General features: G+C 30.0%; 4 protein-coding genes across 4 annotated transcripts; 2 read left to right on the top strand and 2 right to left on the bottom strand.

Moving 5' to 3' along the window:
* Nucleotides 1-1,566: 1,566 nt before the first annotated feature.
* LOC114180899 (protein PLASTID MOVEMENT IMPAIRED 1-like) lies at nucleotides 1,567-3,543 on the bottom strand. Its single transcript, XM_028067194.1, has 3 exons — nucleotides 3,301-3,543; nucleotides 2,206-2,582; nucleotides 1,567-1,972 (listed from the first exon to the last, which is right to left on the bottom strand). The coding sequence occupies exons 1-3, from the start codon at nucleotides 3,541-3,543 to the stop codon at nucleotides 1,567-1,569; spliced, it is 1,026 nt and encodes a 341-aa protein (XP_027922995.1).
* A 3,461-nt stretch (nucleotides 3,544-7,004) lies between these two features.
* On the bottom strand, nucleotides 7,005-9,971 carry LOC114181438 (protein PLASTID MOVEMENT IMPAIRED 1-like). Its single transcript, XM_028067897.1, has one exon. The coding sequence runs from the start codon at nucleotides 9,686-9,688 to the stop codon at nucleotides 7,133-7,135; it is 2,556 nt and encodes an 851-aa protein (XP_027923698.1). The 5' UTR covers nucleotides 9,689-9,971; the 3' UTR covers nucleotides 7,005-7,132.
* Nucleotides 9,972-15,353: 5,382 nt separating this feature from the next.
* On the top strand, nucleotides 15,354-16,669 carry LOC114182636 (kunitz-type trypsin inhibitor-like 1 protein). The gene is made up of 2 exons (XM_028069548.1): nucleotides 15,354-15,700; nucleotides 16,305-16,669. Exons 1-2 carry the CDS (start codon nucleotides 15,409-15,411, stop codon nucleotides 16,622-16,624), a joined length of 612 nt encoding a protein of 203 aa, XP_027925349.1. The 5' UTR covers nucleotides 15,354-15,408; the 3' UTR covers nucleotides 16,625-16,669.
* Nucleotides 16,670-22,990: 6,321 nt separating this feature from the next.
* LOC114181016 (kunitz-type trypsin inhibitor-like 2 protein) lies at nucleotides 22,991-24,620 on the top strand. The gene is made up of 2 exons (XM_028067331.1): nucleotides 22,991-23,335; nucleotides 24,025-24,620. Exons 1-2 carry the CDS (start codon nucleotides 23,041-23,043, stop codon nucleotides 24,369-24,371), a joined length of 642 nt encoding a protein of 213 aa, XP_027923132.1. The 5' UTR covers nucleotides 22,991-23,040; the 3' UTR covers nucleotides 24,372-24,620.
* Nucleotides 24,621-27,391: the final 2,771 nt, after the last annotated feature.

Here is a 27,391-nt window from a genome sequence, read left to right as displayed (position 1 = left end):
TTTATTAAAAAATTTATAAGAATTTTTTTTTTCTAAAAATTCTAATTGATAAATAAATTTTCATGGATAATTATTTTTTAAAAATTATAAAATTTATAAGTATTTTGTATAATTATTTTGCAAAAAAAAAATTATATACAATATTTTTGAAAAAAATGGGTAACAACTTTTTATAATTTTTTTTATAACAAAGTTTGTAACTATTATTTAAAAAGAAAATTTAAAACAAAATTTACAAGAGATATAAGTTTTTTGGGTAGTGAACCGTGAAATAAAAAAAAAATAGATATAGTCGTTTATATATTTTTTATTTATTTTTTAACGCTCCTGAACTGTATAGTTTTTATTTTTTGTTGTAGCACATGCTTCGCACAATTCAATAACCATGAAATAGAAATTGAAGATGCATTTTAAACCTCTGACAAAGTAGGAAAGAAATTATAGATCGAAATATGTGGTAAAGTAGGATACACTTATGATGATGATTAAACGAAAATGGAAAATACCAGAATAATAGTTGCTACTCTCGTCAATGATGATAGCGATGACAATTATAGTAATATATGAATGGTAATACTATAAGATTGATCACATTGACACACTATTTTTTTTTTTTGTTAAATTTATATTATTTTGAACAGAAGTAATATCAAACCTTACACTAAAAAGACATTTTGGATGACCTTATATTAGTTCTAACTATAATATTCGTAGTTTCTTATATAATAAATAGTTTTAAAACGGTGTTTACACACCTATTGATGTTCTTTTGATTTTTTTTTATATGAATGGATATATATTATATTCAAGGTGATTATGGAGAGAATATGAATAAAAGTATAAATTAACTCAGTAGACATACGTAACAACAAAATAAATATAAATAAATAGATAAATTAATATTAAATGACTGAAAAACTATTTTTAAGAACACATATCAATATGATAAATATGGATAATAAAATAAATTTTCTAATATAATCTTTTCTTATATTTATATATATTTATAGTAGATAATAATATATTTAAGTTTATTTGACATTTTAAGCACGTTTCATAATAGTATTTGACTTAACATTAAAGCAAAAGTATGTCAAACATTATAAAGAATTCAAATACAATCCTGAAATGCCTACGAAACATAAAATAAACCTAACAAAATTTGATTAAAAAGACTAAATCTACGTATTTCGAAAGATTAAAGACTAAATTAGTCCAAAGTTTCAAAATGGACTAATTCCAAAATTCACTGAAAGTTAAGGGATCAAAAACATATTTAACCCTTATAATAATATAAAAGTCTAAGGACATATGCTTATAATACACTTATAAAGAAAATTTTAACACCCTTGATATATTTTTCCAAGATCCACCCATAACTAAGATATATGCTTAAATTGAATAATGATATTTTAATCCATTTTTTTATCCACTTTTAACCCACTATTTCAATCGTCATTAGATCACCTATTTTGATTTTTTTTTAATCATGTGATGTGATGATTTAATGATGTAAAAAAAATGAGTTAAAGTATTATTATCCATTTAAATTGTCTTCAAAAAAGTCTAAGCATCACTTCTACTTCTTATTCTTGGACTAGTAAAGCTGAGTGAAGACTTGGATCTTTTGCGAGCAAAAGATGTAACCTTTCTGAACCTACTAGGCTTAAAAAAATTCTCTTCCTGCTTGTACATCTCAACTTCTCCATCTTTCTCCATGATATGGACCCCAAGTTTCAAAACCAGCTCTCCTCCTTTTGCCTTTCCCGTTAACCCAAAGCTTGTGTTCCACTGCTTCACACGCGTGCCTTGCTGGCTTCTCTCAATGGATTCTTCAACCAACTGGCTCAAATCCACACAGTTTCTTCCGAAACTAAGCTCTTTCACATCAACTGCAATAGGGTATATCCAAAACGGCCTTGGCTCAAACTTAAGTTGCTTCCCACTACCTTGGTTGTAATAAACATGACACCTATCGGAAAAAAAATAAGGGTTAAATATGTTTTGGATCTCTTAATTTTCGGTGAATTTTGGAATTAGTTCATTTCGAAACTTTTGACCAATTTAGTCTTTCGTTTTTTAAAATACATGGATTTAGTCATTTTAATCATTTTTTGTTAAATTTATTTGACATTTCAAACACGTTTCATTACCATATTTATCTCAAGAACCAACTTATTAACAGAGAAATAATATCAACAATACCTTATGAAAAAAATCTCTTCGAAATCTGCAGCACCTTGATCAACCCTTGATGGCATTGTCTGAACACTCCCATCTTTGGTCTCTTTCTTTCTAACACAAACAGAAAGCCTTAGTCCATTCATGGATGAAGGAAGGCCTTGAGCAGTGACCACTTTAACAGAAAACAAACAGCTCAGTTTTTTCATTCCAATATGAGAAATTGCCCTCAAAGGATTCCACCTCCAAATTCCTATCTTGTCATTTTCCATGTTATCAAACTTCTTGGTATATGGCTGAGTGAGAGTTGCCTTGGCATCTTCAAGCTTTGGCCTTGATCTCCACGGAGACAAGGACATGCCGCGAGACCTAGCCATGGATGGCTTAAAAGTTTGAGAGACCTAAAACAAATTTAAAAATTATCACTTTTATTCTTTTTGAAGTATGTTAGTAATAAAAAAATTTTGAAATTTATTTTTATTAAATATAATTTTATAATTAATTTAAGGGTTAAATATGTTTTTGGTTCCTCAAGGTTCAATGAAATTTGAAATTAGTTCCTCTTCAAAACTTTTGACCAATTTAGTCTTTCACATTTAGAAATGTGTGAATTTAGTCATTTTAACCAAATTTTGTTAAGTTTATCTAACATTTCAAGCGCATTTCATGATAGTATTTGAATTGTTTACACCGTTTGACATATTTTTGTTTCAATTTTAACTCATATTATCATAAAATGCGTTTAAAATGTCAAATAAACTTAACAAAATTTGGTAAGAACGACTAAATCCATGCATTTCTAAAGATGAATGACTAAATTGATATAAAGTTTTGAAGAAGGACTAATTCCAAAATTTACTGAAATTTGAGAGACCAAAAACATATTTAACCCTTAATTTAATAGATGTATATTAGTATTAAAAATAGAAAATTTGAAGTTTTTTTATTTCTTAAATATAATTTTATAATTAATTCAATAGAAATATATTAGTATCAAAAGAATTTAAGCTTTCTTTTAAAAAAAATAATTTTATAATTAATTTAATAAAAAAAAATTAATACTAAAAATAATTTTTTTTTGAAAGTTTTTTTATTAAAAGTCTAAAACGAATATTTTACCTGCTTTACTTTTAAGTTGGTTCTAGACCGAATTTTGTTGTTTTGTTTGTTGTTAACTTTAGCAGTGTCATTGCCATCTTCAGCCGACGAGACAAAAGGAGACGCGCCTGATCTTGGTAGAGCTAATGAAGTTGTTGTTATTCTGGTTCTGTCTGAGGAATGTGATTGGTAAAGGGTTTCACTGAGAGCTTGAAGTTCTTGTAGGAGCTCATGAACATTGGAGTTTCTCTTATTTTCTGTCATCACTGTGATCAAAGAATTGTTGCTACCAAAAACGAAGAGACAGTTTTGGGATGAGTAAGAAGAAAAATGATGCTCACATTGGAAAGGTTGGTTAGTTAAATTTGGTGTAGGAGTTGTGCATTGGTGGTGGAAACAGTGAAGGTGTTGGAGCTTTCTCAACCAAGAATGTGATGAGGTATATCTTGTGGTGGATAAAACAACTTTGAAGGCAAATGGTCCAATCGAATTTAATGTTGAATATTTTATGAGGAATATTTTAGTTGACATGTCTAAGTTCAAATATTAATTTTGGTAGTTATTTGTTAATAAAGTCACACGTGTACACTTTATGGATATTTTATTAGACAACGATATTTTCACTGTTAAATTTTGATAATTTTTTCTTATAATATGATATGACATATTTTAAGTGGTTTTAGAAAATTGAGAATGAAAAGTTGAAAAAATGACAAATCACTTAAAAAATAATAATACTTAAGATTATAAGAGAAAGTTGTCAAAATTTAGTACTCAATTTTTTTTTTTTTTTTTTTATTTGATTATAGTTTGTTGGGCATTAATTTTTTGTTGGAAGCCCTAGTTGTTCTAGATGGTGGAGGTGTTTATATGAACATGCGTGGTGCATACAATTGTTAACCTCTTTCTGGAATTTTCCTCTTATAAAGATTTTGGCTTTCAATTTACTCAAGAGTTGTCTGTGACGATGTTGACATAAAATTGATAGAGCTCTTGCATCTGATCTTTTGGGATTTTTTTAGTAAGGATATTATTTGATATACATTAAGTTCATTTGATATATTATAAGAAAGTAAAAATTTTATATTTGTAAGAAAAAGAAAAAATAAAGAAAGATAGCACAAATAAATGTAAAAATTTTGTGTCAATGAATATTCGTGTCCTTATCCTTCTGAACTTCCTCTTGAGAATACTGCATAACAATTTCTAAATAATTTTGTGAAAACCCTCTCGACCAGTATTTTTAACAAGAAAAAAAAAAGGTTTTTTAACTTCCTATTACTCAACTCATATGAGTAGTATGATTCATTTTTGAATACAGTATAATTATTAAAAAAATTATATCTATTAAAAAATAAATAAAAAATTTTCGGGTATAGGGTCAAACGTTGGATGGGTAGTATTGTTCAAGATATGAGTTTATCATACCTGATCGGTCAAGTGGGTTATGTTGGATATTAGAGTAACAGTAATAACACAAATATTCACTACTAAAATATAAGATAGAAAATAAAATATACATTAAAAATAATAAAATATAAAATAGAAAATAAAATATACATTAAAAATAATAGATAAATAATATAACTTTAGTAAAGAAAGAAAAATTTTCGAGAAAAAATAATGACAATCTCTCTTGAAAACAGAGAATAATAAATATAAAGAAAAAAATCTAGAAACTAATTTTTATTCTAGAGGTCACTAATTTTCTATTTTAAAAAAGAAATTAATTTTTTCTTTTAATTCTTCTCTCGAACAATAAAGTAAAAGAAATGAAAATCAAAAAATTTTGAGATGTTCTTCTAATAAAACACTAAACTATTTTCTATAACATGAAAAGCAAGTCTTAAGCTAAGTTCTCACCATGTGAAACTTCTTTTCTAACATTCTCCCACCTACATATTTTGATGAAATTAATCAACTCTTCATACCATATATATTTTATTTTTTGCCATCATGTTGTAACATCCGAGATACCTTTAATGTATCTTAGGATCCTCTACTTAACAATACTTCAATGCTCTCCACTTGAGTTTGTTGGGTTTTTAATAAACTTAAATGTATTAACCACTATGGGTAACTAGTCGTTATAAGAAATTAGCTGTTGTGAGTGGTTAATGCACTAGTCGTTGGAGTCTAGGTAGTTAATGAATTAACCGTTTATAGTTGTTTATAGCCGTTGAGAGTACAATGGTCAAGAAATGTGGATTTATAAATATATTATGTATTGTATGAACAACAACACAATAGGTGAATAAAGTTTTTTTACAAGATTATAGAGTTGTTGTCTTACAAAGTGCTAACAGAACCTACTAACCACTCCCATTGCTTAATGTTTGGTCTTGTATAAATCATAGGATATATAAGACTACCCACCATACGGTACTCAAGACATCTCCACCCCTCTGTTTTACTGCTATGCATGAAGAACAATTAATAGAAAGCGAGGTAAAAATTGACATGTAATCTTGCATGCGTGTTGAAGTGTTGGTGAATCTGCATTCCTAAAATTTTGTTTGTTAGTCTCAAGTCTGTCTGATCAAGCCTTTAACTAAACGTGCCTTCAATTTATGTTGGGACCTACCTCCAACATATGATAAAATCATCATCACCAGACCTATTATAATAAGTATAATGGTCTATAAACTCAGTTTCTTGTAACCAAGGCTAATGGCATAGGAATGAAATCTGTTGCATGAAACACCTAGCACCCGCTTAAAAACTATACACAGATATGTTTAACTTGCAAACCGTACAAAGATATTTTTGTTTGATTGTAGTTTGTTGGGCATTAACTTTTGTTGGAAGCCCAAGTTCTTCTTGATGGTGAAGTTGTATTATATATACTATTGAAAACATGGTGGAGTTGTATTACATATACTATTGAAAACATATACGTATATGTGTTTACTTTCTTGTGATAGAAAAATAACAAAATTATTGTAATTATAAAAATAAACATAAATAATTTTTATAATTTAATTATAGATTGTTTTTATTTATTTAGTAGATAATTTTTATTTATTTAATTTTTGAAAATAACTAAATTTAAATAAAATGTGTGGTGTATATAATTAATTGTTGTTGTGTGAAATTATAAGATGTTCTTACAAGACTTTTTTCTGTTTCGGTGTCCCCAGATATATATTTTTTTATCTCTTTGACCGAGATGTTTCTTCCTGTAGTTTAAAGAACATGGATGGTACATTCTGGATGGTGTCAATTATTTTCTTCTTATATATCAATCTTGGCTTACAATTTACTCAACATGAAGCTCTTGCATCAGATACTTCTGCTTGAGTTTCCTCAAAAAAAAAAAAATACAATGGATTGATAACATATATGTTTAGGCTCAAGTGTTTCCTCCCATCGTTCAGATCTGAAATGGGAAGAAAAATGATCGCTTTATCCTCTGTAGTGCAAAGATTTGAAGGAAAAAGCATGCTCGCTTTGTTGGTTTAACCAAAATTATCTTACTAAGTCACACAATACATTTGATTCCAACATCAATTATATAAGCGAGAGTAGAAATTTTATATACACTACATGCACAGCCTTTTCTCAAATTAATCACAGAAGAGACAAAAAGTTGTTATCAATGGTTTGATGTGAGGAATGTGAGAAAATTGGTACCAGGTTTTTATTAGTTCTTCAAAAAGCAACTAAGACCCATGAATAATTATTTGGCACAATTATTTTATCTATAAACCTCAAGAACTAACAACTAACAAGAATATTCTCTCCAATTTTTTTCTGGAGCCCATGCACGAGACATGTTTGCAACATTGTGTAGTTGTATATATCGTAACCTGCTAAAACTACCTGCATAATTAACAGCACAGTGGATATATGCTTATTCCTTCTGAAACAAATCAACATCTGGATTTCTCATGGTTTTGAGCCACATGTCAGCAACTATACTTGATGAAATGCTCCACAAAAATCCTTGCTCTTTCACCAATGCATGCTTGCCTTTCTTCTTTGCCTTCCCCAACCCATTTTCAATCAACCAGTGCATTGCAGTTAGTCTTTGCTTCTCACTGTCCCATTCATTGTTGTTCTTTGTAGCACTCCTCACCTTCAATCCTCCCACATGCATGCTTGTTACCTTGAACCTTTTCTCTTCATCATCTTGGTGATTATCACTCCCTCTTGTCTCTTCACTTGATGCATGAATGAGCACCATCACAGGACCTCCAACTGCTTCAAATCTTCTTATAGGATCTCTTAGTTGGACAACAAATATGAGTGTGATATTTGAGGGCTCACCATCAGAACTTCTACCAGTGCTAGTGAAGCTTTGGTCTCTGATCCAATCCTCCAGTGAAACAGCAGAACCTAATAGATCATTGTCTTTGTTTCCTTCCATTTTAAGTGGTGAAGCATCATAGGGAGCTTCTTTCTCTGCCATATCAGCTTGGATTTTCAACCCTTCAACCACCATGAACTCAATCTTTTGCATTGTGAAGGCTAGAATTTTCTCTGCTGTAAGTGGAGTTTCATCCACATTCCAAAGTCCTGTTGAGATCCGCTCTTGTCTTCCTGAACTCATTGCATTTGCCATGCCCTTGAGGGCAGAAACTATACGTGCAGCACTTGAACTGGCTCCTTCTTTGTTTCTTCCTTGTATGATGGCTGAAGCAATGCCTTCGAATGCTATCTGTTCTGCAGTTTTACCTATCAGTTCATCTAAGGGCATCATGGAGAAAACTTGTGAGCTGAGTTCATCAAGACCAATGCCAGCCAATTTCTGAAACAACTCTAACCCATTTAGAGACTGATTTGATGGCAGCACATAAGGCTTTGACATCTGCATTACTAGCTTTGGAGTCTCATTTCTAGCTACAACTTTATCCAAAGGATTCATAGATGTTAAGTAGCCTCCATCCCTTGTTTGAACCACACACCCCAAGCCCTTGCCAAGATCTGGGAGATACACTTCAGATTCTACCTCTGCAACTTCTGATGGAGATTTTTCAGATTGGTTGGTTTTGAAACCTCTGATGTTTTCATCCTCAAGCATGTGAAGAAATTCCTTTGTCACAATTTCTTCATCAGAATCCAATCTTAGTGACTCAGTTTCATCACCTTTTATGGAAGTATTGTTATCTTCCATCATGGACACAAGCTCCTTTATCTGCTTGGCAATTGAATCAAGCTCGGTTAGTCTAGTCTGGCGAAACTGATCATGCACTATTTCCTTGACGACCTCACTTGTAGCTGATTTCACTTTAATGGATTTCTCAGACCCTTCTCCTTCATATTTTTTCTTCTCTTGAACCTCAACTCCTTTATCAACAACCTCAAAATCCAGCAGATCAAAATCCTCCACCTTCTCTTTGCCACCATCAAGTTTCTGGGTAGAGGGAGGATCATCGAGGTTAAAATCATCAACACCTTGAATGTCTTCTGCTAACCTTCTCTGTGAAGGAGTCCAAGCATCTCTTCTGCTTGTTATTCTTGGACTAGGCATGCTGAATGATGAATTAGATTGCTTGCGAGCAAAAGTAGTGAGATTTTTGAACCTGCTAGACTTAAAATTCTCTTCAGGGTTATATATCTGAACTCCTCCATCTTTCTCCATGATTTGGAAGCCAAGTTTCAGAATCAGTTCTCCTCCTTTTGCCTTCCCTGATAAGCCAAAGCTTGTGTCCCACTGCCTCACACGCGTCCCTTGCTGGCTTTTCTCAATGGATTCTTGAATCAACTGGCTCAAGTCCACACAGTTTTTTCCAAAACCAAGCTCTTTGGCATCAACTGCAACAAGGTATATCCAAAATGGCCTCGGCTCAAACTTAAGCTGCTTTCCACTACCATGGCTGCAATAAACATGGCACCTTATGAAAAGGGTCTCCTCAAAATCTGCAGCACCTTGATCAACCCTTGATGGCATGGCCTGAACACTCCCATCTTTGGTCTCTTTCTTTCTAACACAAACAGAAAGCCTCAGTCCATTCATGGAAGAAGGAAGGCCTTGAGCAGTGACCACTTCAACAGAAAACAAACAGCTGAGTTTATGCATTCCAATATGGGAAATGGCCCTCACAGGCTTCCAGCTCCAAAACCCTTTCTTTTCATCTGAATTTTCCGTGTCATTAAACTTTTTGGCTTCTGGCTGAGCAAGAGTTGCCTTGGCATCTTCAGGCTTTGGCTTTGATCGCCATATAGACAAGGACATGCGGCGAGACCGAGTTTTGTTGCTTTGTTTGTTGTCAATTTTAGCAGTGTCATTGTCATCTTCAGCAGATGAGACAAGAGGAGGTGAAGAAGCTCTTGGTAGAGCCAATGAAGCAGTTCTTCTAGTTGTGTTTGAGGTGTGTGATTGGTAAAGGCTTTCACTGAGAGCCTCTAGTTCTTCTAGGAGCTGAACGTTGGAGTTTCTCTTGGTAGAGTTATCTTCTGCCATCATTATAGTGAATGAAGAAGTTGTAGCTATGAAAAAGGTCTTGAAGATTATTATGTCACAGTTGAAGAGAGATTGAGAGTGAGAAAGAGATTTTGGACGAGGAAGAAGAAAAGGTGAAGCTCACATGGTTGGAAGGTTGGTGGAAGTACTATTCATTGGTGGTGGAAAAGAGAAGGTGCTGGACCTTTCTAAACCAAGGATGTGAAGAGGTAACTTGTGGTGGATGAAACATGAACGATGGCATTGGCATTGCATTGCCTTTATGGCTAAGACAAGTTTGAAAATTCATAGCCAAAAGGGTCCCATTGAATTTAATACAGCACCAGAATATGTAATGAGGGGTATCTTAGTTGATATGGCAAAGACCAAATATGCAGAATTTGGGTATTTTATATTTGATCATAATTGTTGGCATTTATTTTTTCTTAGTTCTGTCTGTTCTTGATGATCACGATACACATGAGCTTGTGAAGGAAAAGTATTTGCATTGAAAACTTTACATGTGGTCCATGCAATTTTAACAGGTTATGTCAATTATTTTCCTCTTACATATTGATGATCGTGACTTACAAATTGCTCAAGAGTTGTATAGTATAGTTTATTTGTCTGTGACGATTTTGACAGTCCATGAAGCTCTGGTTGCATCAGGTACTGCTGCCTCTAGGGATTTATTACCTTCTTTTTCACGTCCTTATCTTCTGAACTTTCTCAAATACAACATTACTTAAAAAATACTGTGTTTGGCCTTTATCTAACAACCGTAATAATTTCTCAATAATGCAGGGCAAATGCTCAATCAGTAGTTTTTCATGTTATTATATTACATTCGGTCGAAAATAAGGTTAAATATATTTTTTATCTTTAAATTTTCACGCGAAATTTTATTTTAATAAAAATTATTTTAGGTAATAATACAAAATTGTAAATTAAATCACAAAAACTGTGGGTTAAAGTTTAGATAACAACTTTTTAGGTATAGTCTAGATGAGCATAGCTGTAAGTAATAGGTCACAGTTTGCAAGACGATAACAATTTCAAAATCGTTATTTAAAATTCTCATAAAAGACAACAGTTTTTATGTACATATTTTACAAAATTTCACATTTTCAACATTGTGAACTCTTAGACTTTTCGATCTAAAATCAAATGGAGGGAAAAAATTCAAATTTTTGCATTTTTAGAATAAGGTTTTGCATTTTCAGTCAAAAAAGAGAGAGGGAATATTTCTAATTTAAAAACTTTAATTTTCAATGTATTTTAGACTACATTTTTATGGATTAACCCAAACTTTTTACAAGCAAAATTTTTATAAATGTTGTTTAAGATAATTTTTAAGTCACGTCTAACAAAATGTTACATTTACTCTATTTAGATGACATTTTTATATATGTGGTCTCGTTTAATGTTGTCTAAAATCATTTTTGTTGTAGTGTCCTAAATTTTGATACAGTTTGATCTTTAAATTTTAAATAATAAATGAATACAATTTTTTTAACTCAACTGTGTTAAATTATTTTGATGCGTCAATTACGTTTAGGATAATATTTGAATTGTTTACATCATTTTAACAAGATCCAGCTTAGATGTTAGTCTAAAACACCATTTAACAAGTTCAAAAAAATTAGTGTCATTAATTTAAAAGATCTGTATTCATTTACTTATAAAGTGTTGAGATTAAAATGTATCAAAAGTTGAAACATGACAAATTTTAATTTCAAAACGTCTAAATTTAGGACTAAAAACGTATTTATTATATATCTTTTTATGCGATACAACTTAATTAACTTTAGGTGGAAGGACCATGTTATTAACGATGATTGAAACAATGAAAGTGGTGGACCTTTGTGAACCAAGAAAATCTGAAGCAGTATATTTGAAGTGGATATAACATGGACGGTGGTCTTGGTTACCAAGACCAATCTGAAAATTAATAGGCAAATTGGCCCCAGTAAATTTAATGCTGGTTTTCCCTTGAATATGCATGGTTAATTCTTCACTTGATAAACTTTGTATTGATAGGAAATTTTCTCTATTTTTAATGCTCAGTAGAGGATAGTAAAAAAAATAATAGAGAATTTGGATTCGTGAGATGTAAAGGAAGTACATGTTAATAAAAATCTATAAATGCAAGCTAGAATATCTTGAAACCTAATATGACGTAGGCTTAATAGTATTTGTAACGATGATATGATGTTTTTTTCTTAGGTTTTTTAAATGATTTAATGTAATTTTTCATTAGATCAACGTTAATGTCATTTTTTTTCCATTTTTATTTTTAAAGTAATTTAGGTTTGGCAATTTGATGCATTATGTACACTACTTTGATTCATCAATTAAAGAAATTTGTCGGTCATAATGGTACTGCTGCATGAACTCAAGATCCTACCAAACAGTTCAATTGTTTTCTCAATCTTTGATTTTCAAGGAAATGGGACCAAATGGTTAAAAATGTGTTGACACAGAGTTTGGTCTGCTTGAAGAAAGAAAAATAACAGTGATTGGACCTTGTTTAGCTTACTAATAAAACCCATCACCAGTGATTGGGCCTCGTTTAGACTCAAGAAATGAAAAAGGCCCATTAAATAAAGAACATATAAGTAAAGTTGGTAAAGATTTTTCTCAAGGGAGCTTCTCGGTGCATCTCCAACTACTTCTCTTCTCTTGTACCTCCAAAAAATTTGTTAAGTTCCCACTTTACCCTTCAGTTAAAAGCAATTACTTTTTTTCTCTGACTGATCCACACCAATTTTTTTTTTTAAATGGATGTCACGATCCAGTACCTTATTTTGTTCTACAAATGTTGATATCTGGTATTTTTTTGTTGTTTCAATTTTAACCTGTTATGGATGTTGACATCCAGTATTCAATTTTGTTATACGGATGTTAACATCTAGAACTTCATTTTGTTTTTTCTTTACCGGATGTGGACATCCGGTATATATATATATATATATATATATATATATATATATATATATATATATATATATATATATATATATATATATATTCTTTAATTTTATTATTTTATTTTCTAATTCATTTTTTATTTACTTTTATCTTGTACCGTTAATCTTTATAAATTTGATATTTATTTTAACCTTTTAATTTATTTACTATATATTTTAAAAATAAAATAAAATATTAATAGATATTTATATTTAAATATATAATTAAGTTATTTTCATATAATCTATGACACAAATAATATTTTGAAATAAATTAAATTAAAAAATTAATTTTCTAACAAAAACACTTAAAAGAGTATATATATATATATATATATATATATATATATATATATATAACTCAACCAAGAGGAGGTGAATTGGTTATCCAATCTTTTACTGATTTTAAATGAATCGTGAAATCCTTTTCAATCTTTATGACCCCAAACAACTAGGAATGGACTCAATTAATCAATTAGGAATGGCATAAAAGATGAAAAAAGCAAAGAACACAACAATTTTTATACGGGTTTGATTCAAGATGCATCTACGTCCAATATTCTTCTAAGCAACCTAAGCTTAGGAGGATTCCACTAAATCAAAAGAGTTACAAGAATTACAAGAGCATCTATATAATTCAAGACCCTAAAGATTAAGAAGTTTGATCTACAAATCAAGAGATGTGATGCCTCCACACAATTGCAACTAGACCTTCACTCACACAATGAATCAACTGTAAACAGAAATACAATAAAAAGGAGCAAGGAACGAATACACCTAGTGGATGTGCATATGTAACCCTTAATCCTAGATCCAAGCTTGACCCTCCAAGATTGAATCCATTATCAGTCCTCTTGAATATTCAAATGAATGATCTCCAAGAAAGTAAGAACTTTGTGAATCTTAATCCCATAAAGAAATCCCTCAAAAAGTCTCTTCGTGATTCAGTTATTCGTGAAAAAACCCAAACTGATTTCAAAACTGTTTTTAAATCAGAGTTCTGCTGCTGAAATTAATGGATTAAGGAATTACCAAATCGAGTATCGTGGGTGAATTTTCACTGCATCAATGCTGTGTCCTCTAATAATCCATTAGTAAAATGTCCAATCCATCAGCAAGTTCTGCATATGACATATTTAATAGACTGACAACTAATCTATACAACTCAACTTAGTTTACATTAAATCCTATATATGCATCACCTATTTACAAGATAAGTTTAGAATTAAGTCTAAAACACTAAAATAGTGATACAATGACTTTGAACATCATCAAAATTAGCTTTGTATTATTAAGCGGGCTCCCCCTTTCAACACCCCGTACCTATGCTGAGCCAATGCAAGGATTCTCCGTCAAAATGGAGATGAGTATGGGCAATACCCACGGGACGAGTTTATTTACCATCCCTAAACACAATTGATAAAACTGAACGAAAATAGAAACCAAATTAATGTTTTATTTTTTTTTTGTGGTGAAATATTAATTGTCTTTTAATTTTAAAAAAAAAAACTTCGACACCTTAAACAATGATACATTTAGTTGAGAACCTATACTAATAATATTATAATATATTCTAGTATTTTAAGTTACAAAATAAAATTTAATGGAAACATTGATTTTCTTAGTTATTAAGTATATATTTTTGTCTTGTAAACATATAAACTCTCTTTCATTAAAAAAAAATATGTTGCCAACTTATACAATAAATGCATTAATTAAATTTATAACCTTTTTCTAGTAATATTATACTATACATTAATATGCTCAATTAAAAAAAGAAAAAAATACGTAATTAAAAATATGTTTAATAGATTTTTTTGTCTTAATATTTGAAAATTTTATTGAATGTGATTCCTCAATTTTGTTTTCTTAGTTCCATTTTAATTTGAAAGAAATTAACCTAGAATTTTTATTGGATTGACATTAATACTATTTGAAATGTGATTAAGTGTTAATGACTCTAGGCTTTTCCGAACTGACCCTTCATTCTTTGTTTCTAATCACTGCATTTCCATGATTTCTGAGGGAGTGAAGGGTTGGTTAGAGAAGTTTAGATTCACTCGTAGTTATTAACTTCCAAAGTATTAACCTCTCAGCATCAATTTAACAAAAGGACAACATTTTTTCCTTTCAAATAAAATGAGAATTGAAATTGAAGAAGAAAAAAATTGAGGAACCACATTGAATAAATCTCTCAAATGTTGGTGACTAGAAATCCTATTAAGCCTTAAAAATATTAATTTATTGAGTTATAAAATAAAGATTTAATTAAGTTTTAAATTTGAGATAAATTTAACTAAATTTGACTATGTTCAGTTGAGCCCTAAATATTTTTTTATGCTCTAATAGAAGGTTTTGTTCTTTTTAATGAGTCCAAATTTTCTCTTAACTAATTAGATGACTTGAGTGTTATTTTATCTTGACATGACACGTTATGTTGTGCATTTATTATCGAAATTGAACTCCAATATGTTTTTTGATTATTATTTCTTTAGGTGGAAAAATATAATGCTATAACGACATGTTTGTTTTATATAAAAAATTGTTTGATATATTATTATTTGACAATTTTTATAAAAGTAAAATGTTCTTCACAAAAATTAACTTTAATATATTTTTTAAAGGAAAATAAAATGAATAATAATAATCGACGGTGTCAAATGTTATTAAAAAAAAAACTATGATGTCTAAGATAGAAGTTTCCTTGTTCTATATATAAAGATCCAAAATCAATTCACCCCAACATCTCCAAGAACAACATCCACTAAATCAACCATGAAACCAACCCTAGTTGTTGCTCTCTCCTTCATTGCTTTCCTCACCAACCTTCCCCTAACTTTCTCTGTTGATCAAGTCAGGGACATAAGAGGGAATGGCGTTTTCCCAGGTCTCAAATACAACATCTTTCCAGCTTTCGGTAGCAAAAATAGCGGTGGTGGATTGAAACTTGCCGAAACTGGGTTATCAAACTGTCCTCTTACTCTCATGCAAAATCCCTCACGTCAGGCCCATAACCTCACTATGAGAATGATCATACCTGGAATCAGTACTGGAATCATCTTCACAGGTACTCATCGAAAAATAATATTTTAACAACTAAATTTTGACAATTTTCTCTTACAATTTGAGATGACATCTTCTAAATGATTTTAAATATAAAGAAATAAAAAACTAGTTAAAATATGTCACCTCGGACTAAAAGAGAATATTATCAAAATTTAATTATTAAAAAATATTATAATATTATTCAATAATATTTGAATAGTTTAAATATTTAAGAGTTAAATATGTTTTTTTTCCTTAACTTTTCAGTGAATTTTGGAATTAGTCGAAACTTTGGACTAATTTAGTCCTTCATCTTTCGAAATAAGTGGATTTAGTCATTTTAAATCAAATTTTGTTAGGTTTATTTGATGTTTCATACGTATTTCAGAATTGTATTTGAATTGTTTATACTGTTTGACACATTTTTGCTTTAGTGTTAAGTCAAATGTGCTTCAAATGTCAAATAAACTTAACAAAATTTTATTAAAAAAATTAAATTCACTTATTTCGAGAGATAAAAGACTAAATTGGTCTGAACTAATTCCAAAATTCACTGAAACACATAAGAGATCAAAAACATATTTAACCCGATATTTAATTGTCGACTTTTGGAAACATTGGTATAGGTACCCGTATTGTGATCAAGGTGATAGATACACCACCACCGTGTGCAGCATCCCCGGATTGGTTGGTGTACCTGGACCCAGAGACGAATAAGGCTGGTTTGGGAATCGGTGGTCCCGAAGGGCATCCAGGGCAAACAATTTTTAATGGCACATTTCACATTGAAGAATCCGATCATGGGTATAGGTTTGTGTTCTGCGTCGATGGTTTACAAGCTTGTTCCGATGTTGGCCTCTTGGATCCACGCAAGGGTGAGGATGGAAGACGCTTGAATCTCACTCGTACTGAACCCTTCGAATTTGAGTTCATAGAGACAGTTTAATTAATAAGACATATAATTACTATATATGCTTTCATTCTTGCCTCAGATCTTCCTCTCTTTCATTTCTTTCAAACTTCAATCAAATATTAGGTTTAATATTCTAACTATAGACTCACACACAACACAATTATCCAAAATTAAGAATATCGAGACTTCGAATTTAATTATGGTACCACGTGGTTCTTTTTCAATACTTATAACGTCTAAGAGATTTTTAATGGTTAATGTCTGGCTCAAGAGTTAAAGAGTCAAAATTAAGAATAATTTAAATATACATTATTTCTTTAACTATCTAATATATTTTTAAAGACAAAATTATGGTAGAAATTGACTTGTCTTGAATATATATGGTAAGAAAACTCTTAATTAGTACAATTTTAGTGATTAAGAATTGTTAAGAATTATAGTGGTCAATTTAGATATTAATTTATAAAATTAAAATTATTAGTTACTAAAATAGTCACTATTATGAATAAAAAATTATAATCGACTATTAGAATAATCACTTAGTGTATGTATTAATGTAGGAATTTGTTCGGAATCCAAATGCGAGTCTAAATCCCACATTGAGTAAAAATGATAAAGTTGACCACTATATAAAAACTCAAACCCATCGTTTTAAGATGATGTCAATCCCTTTGGGTTCATGCTCATTGGTATTGTATTTCTCTCGAAAGACCCAACATGATTCAATATTGGAGGTCATCTGACACTCTAATAATCATCCAAACTCATATAGAGGAGGATGAGTTATGTGGTGAGAATAGTATGAGGTCCTAGTCTAGGAACTTTCCCATGGCCTAAGACGAGGGATATAAATGCATGGATCTGGATAAATTGAGTATAACACCACAAGTGCACAACTTGTCAAAATCTGATATAGATGCATGGATCTGGATAAATTGAGTATAAAAGAGTCTTTAATTGTGTGGCTATGTCTTTTACCATTGTTTAACTTATTGTGTATGTTGATACAACATAACATGTTTAATTTAAGTATGATGCTTCTTTTGCAAATTAGTTTACCCTCATGTGTTTCTTAGTGTAGTGGTGTGTTATTTTCTTCTCTTTACAATGATCATCGTATTGGTGTGAACATATGAAGATATAGGTGTAGAGACATTAAGTCATTGGACGATATTAGATCATATTAGGTATAGTGTTTAGAACAAACCAAACTATAATATATATATATATATATATATATATATGTTATATTACTATATATAGTCTTCTCTTTCAAATACTAATATATTACATATCTTAAATTATTTGTTTTTTAAATATTTATAATGAAATATTTTATTTTAGTAGTATTATATTATTAAATAAGACGTTACAATTAATACACAGATAATCTTCCACGAATCTTTACTTTTATTTTGTAAATTTAAAATCCTTAGTGCTTCTTTCAAAATTAAATTCTTATCAATATTGTCTTCTGGATTTTTCTTTTTGTGTGTTATCATTTATTGAACACTAAAATTATACTAATATTAATATATTAAAATTCTTTTTTAACATATTTCAAAATATCAAAATCATCCCATATTCTATATTTTGAAAGCATAATAAAGGAATAACTCATAACCCAATCCGTGAACCTTATATTAGTTTTGCCACTTTTAATCAAGACCAAATACATATTCAATTACATTAATATTTAATGGAGTTCAAACAAAATTAATGAAACTAAAATTTTACAAAAAAGGCTATAATTTCTTTTATTGTATTAAAAATTAAACATGTTAATATTTATCATAAATAACCAAACCCTAAATTATTAATTAATAGTTAATAAATAATTTATTTCACAATCAGAACGTTTTAGAAAAGAAATGTTTTGATGTGAAAATTAATCGTATTAATTGCAGTAATAACTGTTATTAAAGAGGTGCATTAATAACAAATTAATGCATAATGTAGTTATGTAGTGCATTTAATTCAATTATTATTTTTTATCTCAAATCAAATATTCCAAGTGAAAAATAAATTATTAGTTTACTATTAATAAATAATTTATTTACATAATTGTTTGGATTAAGAAAAAAAATTATGAAAAAATTGTAGTTGATTTGATTGATATACCCAAAAAATTAAATTAATTGAATAATATAACAAATTACAAAAAGAATATTTAATTTTTTTTATTAAAAGGGAGTACTAATTAAAATTTTAAAATAATTAGTTTGTAAAATTGAAATAATATTGAAATTTACTTTATTATTCAATGAATTTAAAGAATTTTAAATTTTTAATATAAATTTACATTTCTATATAACTTTAATTTATTTTATTAATATTTGTTTTAAAAGAAAAAAAATAAAAACTATACAAAAAATTCTTATACAATAACTAATTTTAATGATTCAGAATTGTTAGTCATCGGTATAAATACCAATTTACAAAACTACAAATTATTAGTCACTAACCCGTCACTATTAAGAATAAAAAATTATAATCAATTTATAAAGTTAGCTATTTAGACTTTGACTTAAAAAAAGTTACATGTTTTACTATAAACTAAATTTATGTCTTGGAAACTTTGCTATAGGTCCCTAGTTGTAAATAACTCCATTTCTTGAGTTCTAGAACCTAGCCTTGCGGAAAGTTAATATCAAGTAAGAAAAGCTAGTAAAAGTTATACTATTGTTGATTTCGGATTTATGACGATAACGATGATAAGATTGATAAATGAATGAGATATATGAAATTGTTTGTGATTGGGTATTTATGTTGTTTTATTGAGTGAATTGATCTATGATGTATATGTATTGTCAATTGGACTATGTGGAGTGTGTTTTGTATTAGATTTGATGTTTGGATAAGAAAAGAGTAAATGATTTGGGTAAACCCAATAAGCTAATTAAGTACATATATTTTAGTCAAAAGGGTAAAATCTGATCAATCGACCTGAAGGATTGGACAATTTAAGAGCAACAACTGATGCAGATGACAAAATTAAAAAGGAGGTTAAGGAGAAATAAAGGAGGGTGAAGCTAAGAGGTCAAGAAAAATAAGGATAAAGGGATCATTGATGTTACGGAAAGGCAGATCACTCATTGTATTGTCTGGTTGAATCATATTTTATCCTTTTGACTAGAACAACATATATATATATGTTTTTGAATTATGCATTCTTGTTGAGTGAGAATTCAGTGATATTGAATGTGAGTAGATATTTTTCAATCTAAAGAGCTCTTAGCTTTCTTTTCACTAAGCGCAAGTAAATATTTTTCAGGAGTTGGGTTGTTAAGCGAGAGGAAATCGTTGGGCAAAAACAGTTTCTTAAAAATCTAGAGAACAGAATAATGTTGGCATCTGGTCGAATTTGTTAGAAATATGCTCCTAGCATGCAAAACAATTTTTTTAATTGAAAAATAACATAATTTCACTAGGTGAGCCATGCTACTTCTGAGCGAGTCTAGGGATGTCAACGGGGCGGGTATGGTACGAGTAGTAGCTGCCCCGTACCCTACATGCTGGATAAATATTTGTCCCATACCCGTACCCATATCCGTCGAGTATCCGTTATGCGGGTACCTGCCTATTTTTTTCATATCCGCGAGTATCCACGGGTATCCGCGGGTATTTGCAAAATTATTTAAAAAACAAATATTTAATCATAAATTCAAATAAAATACATTACTATTATAAATTTTAAATAAATTTCAAATAAACTCAAGTTGATACAAGTCCAAATAATTGTAAAAGTAAATATAAAATGACGTTCAACACAATGAAAATTCTTTAATTAGTGTTTTGATCAACAAACTCACTTTCTTCAATTGATTTCTGAAAAATAAACAAATAATAAACCTCAATTGCCACGTGCCAAATATTCTTATTTTGATTTCATCATTTGACAACAAACATATCATAAATGTCATTGTCTATATAAGGTTTGATGTATATGTCCAATTTCAAAGAAAGGAAAGAGAAGAATGTCAAGAGGTGTAAGTTTAGCGGGTACGGGTATTCACGGGTATGGATACTATGATACCCATACACGCCCCGTTAACATGCGGGTATCAAAAATACTCGTACCCGCAGGTAACGGATATCCATTTTTAATATTTGTTTTCAACCCGTTGCAGGTTTTATCCGCAGATACCCGCAAATACAGATTTTGTTGACATCCTTAAGCGAGTCTATCTTCCAAGGTAACTCATTGGATGAGAGAATAGAAGTGCTAAAATGCTTTACATATATGATTATATAATTGTGTTTAGGAGAAATTTTTCAGAATTTTGTTTTTATGAATTTGTAACTTTTAATATGTTGAAATTATAAACAAAATTAATTATAAATCGACAGAAAAATATTTTGGTGGCAAACCGAATCTAACTAATATGGTAGAGGATGAAATTACTTTTTAATTTTCCGCTAAATAATTTTATATTTCCTATTCTTTTATTTTTCAAAACTAAAATATTTATTATTTTAATATATAGATTGTGTTATAAACTTTAAATTGACTAAAAATAAAATCAATAAATTTACTAAATATAAATATAAATAGATATAAACCTCATCATTAAATTTAAATCGATTAAATTCAAAATCCACTTCTTACTAACTATAAATCTTTTTTTTATAATTCAATTTTATAAAATTAAATTAAACTTAAAATGTATTTAATAAAGTTCATTAAATATATATTCACTCGGGACTTTATTATTATACTTCAACATAATGTTTTATTAGAGAGAAACAAAATCCTATCCCTCTTCAAAACAAATAAGGTCGTGTTGCACGGGAAACATAAAATATTCCTCGCCACGAGCTTTAATATTATAATTGATTTATTATTATTGCTGTGCTTCGTGAAGCTCGTGGATTTTAACCTTTCTTAAAATAAGAAATAAAACTTCGCTTTTCATCAAAAGCTGATTAGTTATGTTATCTCTGATGTCTAATTTTTTTTTTTATATTATATCTTTTCTAATTATTAAAAGAAGGTTATGCTCTCTTTTGTGACACTCGTCTCAATAAAATAAATCTAATTAAGTTGGTAAGAGTGTAAGATGTAAAATTAAAAATAAAGTAAAAATCTTGTTTTAATTTGTATCAAGTAAGTTTTTACGATTTCAAATTACAAAATAAACCCATATATATATATATTAATATTAGAAAAACTATATAATAAATAAAAATATATAAATTTCAATTTTGTAACTTTCTTAACTTAGTTATATTACATTAAAATAACTCGGTCCAACTTCGTCCTTATTCAACTATTGTACTTGCATCGTATTGATCTGATTAATGTTTTACCTACTAACTAAATATGTCGCATTAGTCTCTTCGATTTATTTTTTTAATCTTTTATAATAAATGAATTTGAATTAATTTTATTCGAATAACATCAAAGAATAAAAAGTTCACTACTAAGAAAAACTTATAATTTTTGTTAATTTTATTTTAAAATTTTTTTAAAAAAATATTTATAAATTTTGTTATAACTTTTTTCAGAAAATTGATGTCAATTTTTTTATAAAATATTTTGTATAAAATATTTTTTACAACAAATTTTATTAAAAATATTTATAAATTTTATAATTTTGTAAAAAATAATTATTCATAAAAAAATTATTTATCAATTAAATTTTTTTTAAAAAATAACAGAAAAAAAGTCTTTATTAATTTATAAAAAAATTTATGTAATATGAGAATTTTTAAAAGAAAATTACCATAATTATCTTCGTATAATTATAAATCATAATTACCGATTCTGTTATGAAACTTACAAATATATTATCTTCGTACATATATATATATATATATATATATATATATTGCTAAAACCAACATTGAAAATGCTGATTTTCAGATAAAAACTCGTTTCAAAATTTTATGATATCATATTTCCCAGCATTATGGATCAAACTACCAATAACTACTTCACATTTCTTTATTTAAAACTACCACGAATTCTTTACATTTCTCCACCTATAACGTTTGAAATATGTTTACACGCACATTATTTTTTTCATTAAAAATTGAGTAATTTTAAAAAATATATTTTATTATTTTAATAAATAACCATTATTCAGTTGTTAAATTAAAAAAATATATATATTAAAATAATTTACCTACATGTTATGAATGTCATGTCAATCCCTTTCACAAGTCTTTGTCCATTCTTCCCATAAAGGTTTGTTGCTATGTCCATCATAACATCCTTTTACATTTGTTGCTGCCACATGTTTCTATTCTGAGCTCTTTCTTTCTTTCCTTTTTTTTTTTCTTTCTCTCTCTTGAAAATTGAACTGTGCATACCTAAACCATGCATTATCTTATCATTATTCAAGTAGAAGAAACACGTGCTGCTATAGCACCATCTTTGTTTCTATATAAAGAACCAAAACTAATCCACAACAACATCTCCAACAACACCTTCCACTGAATCAACCATGAAGCAAACCCTAGTTCTTGCTCTCTCCCTCCTTGCTTTCTTCACCAACCTTCCCTTAGGTTTCTCAAATGATGTTGAACAAGTTGTGGACATAAACAGTAACCCCATTTTCCCAGGTTTCACATACTACATCTTCCCAGCAATCCGTGGTCCACCCGGTGGTGGATTGAAACTTGGCCAAACTGGGAACTCAGAGTGCCCTCTCACTGTCCTCCAAGATTACTCAGAAGTCTTCCGTGGCCTCCCTGTCAGATTCACCATCCCCGGAGTCAGCCCTGGAATCATCTTCACAGGTACTCATCAATAGTTTATCAGTTTAATTATCTTTCTATGCAGCAGCCAAGATTTACACTAGCTAATTAGTAATTAATTACAAACTTTATAAGTGAATTTTATAAGATTAAGTTAAATTTAAATTAATATGATATCAGAGTTACGTGTTAAAGTCAATTTTAATGAAGTTTTTTTTTTATTGGACCTATTTTGGATTTTTTTGTATTTCAGGGTTCATTTAAATTAAAATTTGTAAAAACGGGTTAGTTGAATTTATTTTTGTAAAATAGAATTAAGCTATCGTGGTGGAGGACGACATTATAGGTGAAATCGTCCTCCATCATGTCGACTTTATCCTATTTTACCAAAAAAGGTTTAACAGATCTATTTTTACAAATTTGAGTTTAATTAGATATGAAAATACAAAAAAATCCCTATTCTGTAACTAGTTATGGAAAAATTTATTATTTGTTAAATCTATCATATCACCCATTCTTGAAGTACACATTAATGTATTGTTCCACATTAATTACTGATCAAATGAGTTTATAGTATATAAATGGGTGTAAATCTCATGTTATAAATTAATTTTGTAAGTTTGAGTTAGATCAAAAGTCCACTTTTTAACTGTATTTTCCAAGTAAAGAAAAATACAGTGACGAGACTCTCATCTGCTACTAATTTAAACTTTTTGAAAACATCCCTACAGGTACCAAACTGGATATCGAGTTCGTAGAGAAGCCATGGTGCACAGAATCCTCCAAGTGGTCGGTGTTCGTGGACGAAGAAATCCAGAAGGCATGTGTGGGAATTGGTGGTGCCCAAGGTCATCCAGGGCAACAAACTTTTAATGGAAAATTTCACATTGAGAAATACCAATTTGGGTACAAGCTTGTGTTCTGCATCACTGGTTCACCAACTTGTTTGGATATTGGGAGGTTTGATGCACGGAACGGTGAGGATGGAAGACGCTTGAATCTCACTGAGCATGAAGCATTCGATATTGTGTTCGTTCCATCTTTTGAAGCTGATAAGGTTATTAAGTCCGTAGTTTGAACCTAATTTCTCTAGTTAATCAGTGTTGAGTTAATGCAATCATGTGTTGTTGTTGTTTTGATTTGCATTATCTAAGTGAAACTCATCCATAGATTGAATAAGGAAGATAACGGCTATGCTTTCTTGAGTCAGATCTTTCTCTCTTTCTTCTCTTTCAAACTTCGTATGAAAGGAAGACATTAGAAAAATCTTAGGTTTAATATTCTGATACGCACGTGGTTCTGTCATGCACAACTTTAAACACCAAACATAGCATATATAAAATAAATATAATAAAATATTAGTCCTCGTGACCCTCGAGCTATCGTTATATTCATTAATAGTTTATTGTATTTTATATTTTTTTGTTGACTGTTTGAAAGTGTTGTGTTGTGCCCTTAGTGATTCCAATTCTATGTAACGTTTAATTATGCTCATGTGGTTTGATTATTTTATACTTGGTCATACTTTTTTTTTATTATTTACATTGTTACTTACATTAGTGGAAACTGGCTCTCAAATTAAAAACAATAGGTTATAATAAATCAAAATGTGGAAGAGTGTGTGAGTTCTATTTTAATTGTAGCAAGAAAATATTACACTACGAGAAGAGATATCATCGCTATGATTATTACATTACACCACTTACAATATGTATGGCCGAATTTCTCTTCAAGAACTTTTGGGGAGGAAAAAAAATGAAATTAGTATCTCAATAAATGAAAACTAATTTATTCGTAAATTAATTTATTGAGTTTTCTTAACGTAGCTTCTTAACAAAATTATTTTTAAGTTACGTATAATGCCATTTTAGTTTATGAACAACTTTATGTATTTCTATTTTTATCTCTTAAAAGTTATGGAGAAAGTCATTACAATAAAGACTACTATCATATATTTAGAGAGAATACATGATTTAATGTGTGGACCTTTTGGTGGAATAAACGGTCAATTAACATAACATGGTAGGGATTATCATTGATCAAACACACAGTTATACCAACAAACAGCAACGTAAGTTTTTTTTTTTTTTTTTATCTAATCAACAAAGAATAAATATAATTATATTACTAATCCATTTACATAATATTTACATATATTGGTTACATAGTTTAGTATAATCATATGTTTAAAGTATAAATAATTTGATATAGTTCTAGTCCTTTAGAATTATGTTGTCTTGAAAAGTTATTTGCGTAAGGATGTCTTCTCACTTCAGTTCATCTTTCGAAATACATGAATTTAGTCATTTTAATCAAATGTTGTTAAGTTTATTTGACATTTCAAGCGTGTTTCATAATAGTATTTGACTTAACATTAAAGCAAAAATGCGTTAAACAGTATAAACATTTCAAATACAATCCTGAAATGCGTATGAAACATCAAATAAACCTAACAAAATTTTATTTAAAGGACTAAATCCATGTATTTCGAAAGATAGAGGACTAAATTGGTTCAAAGTTTTGAAATTGACTAATTCCAAAATTCCCTAAAAATTAAGGGACTAAAAACATATTTAACCCTATTTTTTATATTGATTCCATAACTAACATAAATACAAACAATATATAAACTTTTCATTTTTCATTACAATTTTGAAATTGATTTAGCAAGTTTACATTCTATGACACCATAATCGGTATAGAAAGTGATAGGGTTGGCTTATTCACCTACAACAAGGCACCCAACCTTTCCTTCATCGTCTAATAGAACCCCCAAAAAATCTCTAATGCCATTATCCATCTCCTTTGTCCTCCAATTTTTTCAAAAGGTATTTTCTTTCCCATTACAAACCACATGCCCAACCTCTCCTTCCAAATTTTCTCCAATTTCATACACAGAGCACACCCTTCCTCTCATCTCTACCAGACCCCTATCAATTATAATAATTAGTTTTAAATTATAATAATGAGTTTTTATTAGTCAGATTTTATATATCAGATTTTCTCTTTATTTAGGTTAATTGTTAGTGCTAAATTGGTGGAGTTTGTTCCCTGATTCTTTCCAATTTACGTTACCAATCTGTATATTTATACTACTGCAATCCAAGAATAAAATATCAATTCAAACTATATCTCTATATGGTATCAAATTAATACATGATCCTCTCATTCCTTACTTTTCTAGCACAAGACGCCGCTCCTTCCTTTCTTTTCTTTTTTTTTCTTCTTTTTTTTCCTCTCATGGCCACCGACAACTCCTCCATTAGAAACCCTTATGAGCCCTCTAAACCCTTCACTTGCATCACTCTCAGCAGTGTCACCAGGCTTCTTCCCTCCAATTACCTTACCTGGAAACTTCAAGTTGAAGCTCTCCTTGATGGTCATGATCTTCTCAAATATCCCGATGGATCCTTTCCTGCGTTAGCGACAACGGTCTCCACCACTGATGACCCTCCAGTGACAATTTCAAATCCTGCTTATCAAACTTGGCGTCGCCAAGACCGTCTTATATATGGTGCTCTCCTCACCACTCTATTCCCTGAAGTGGCCTCCTTGGTGTCTCAAAAAACGACATCCCATGATCTCTGGACTCTTCTCCAACGCACCTATGCCAAGGCATCCCGCAGTCACGTTCGACAGTTGAAAGAGCGTCTCCACACGGCATCCAAAGGTACCCAATCCATCACCACCTACATGCATTCTCTGAAGCAAACTGCTGATCTCCTTGCATCACTTGGCTCTCCTGTCTCCGTTGAAGACATGACTGACCATGTCTTACGTGGTCTCGACGACGGCTATAGAGTTGTCATTGATGGCGTCAATGCAAGGGACACTGCCATTCTTTTTTATGACCTTCTCGAGAAGCTTCTCATTCATGAACTCTCTCTTGTTGCTGTTCAACGGCAGGTTCCTACTCCCATGACAGCCTTGCATGCACATGCTCGACCCAACCATTATGATAAAACTCGGTATGGCCAATTTTTTGTATCCTCAACTTCACGCCCTGGCAACCGCAAACCGTTTCTTGGTCGCTGCCAATGGTGCAATGTCAAGGGCCATGTTCTGTCTCAGTGTCTCACCTTCAAATAGCAGCACCCT

Source organism: Vigna unguiculata, chromosome 4, assembly GCF_004118075.2.
Source record: "Vigna unguiculata cultivar IT97K-499-35 chromosome 4, ASM411807v1, whole genome shotgun sequence".
In the NCBI taxonomy this organism is placed as follows: Eukaryota; Viridiplantae; Streptophyta; class Magnoliopsida; order Fabales; family Fabaceae; genus Vigna; species Vigna unguiculata.
Note: the sequence above shows the minus strand (reverse complement) of the source record. Positions and strands in the feature narration are given on the sequence as shown.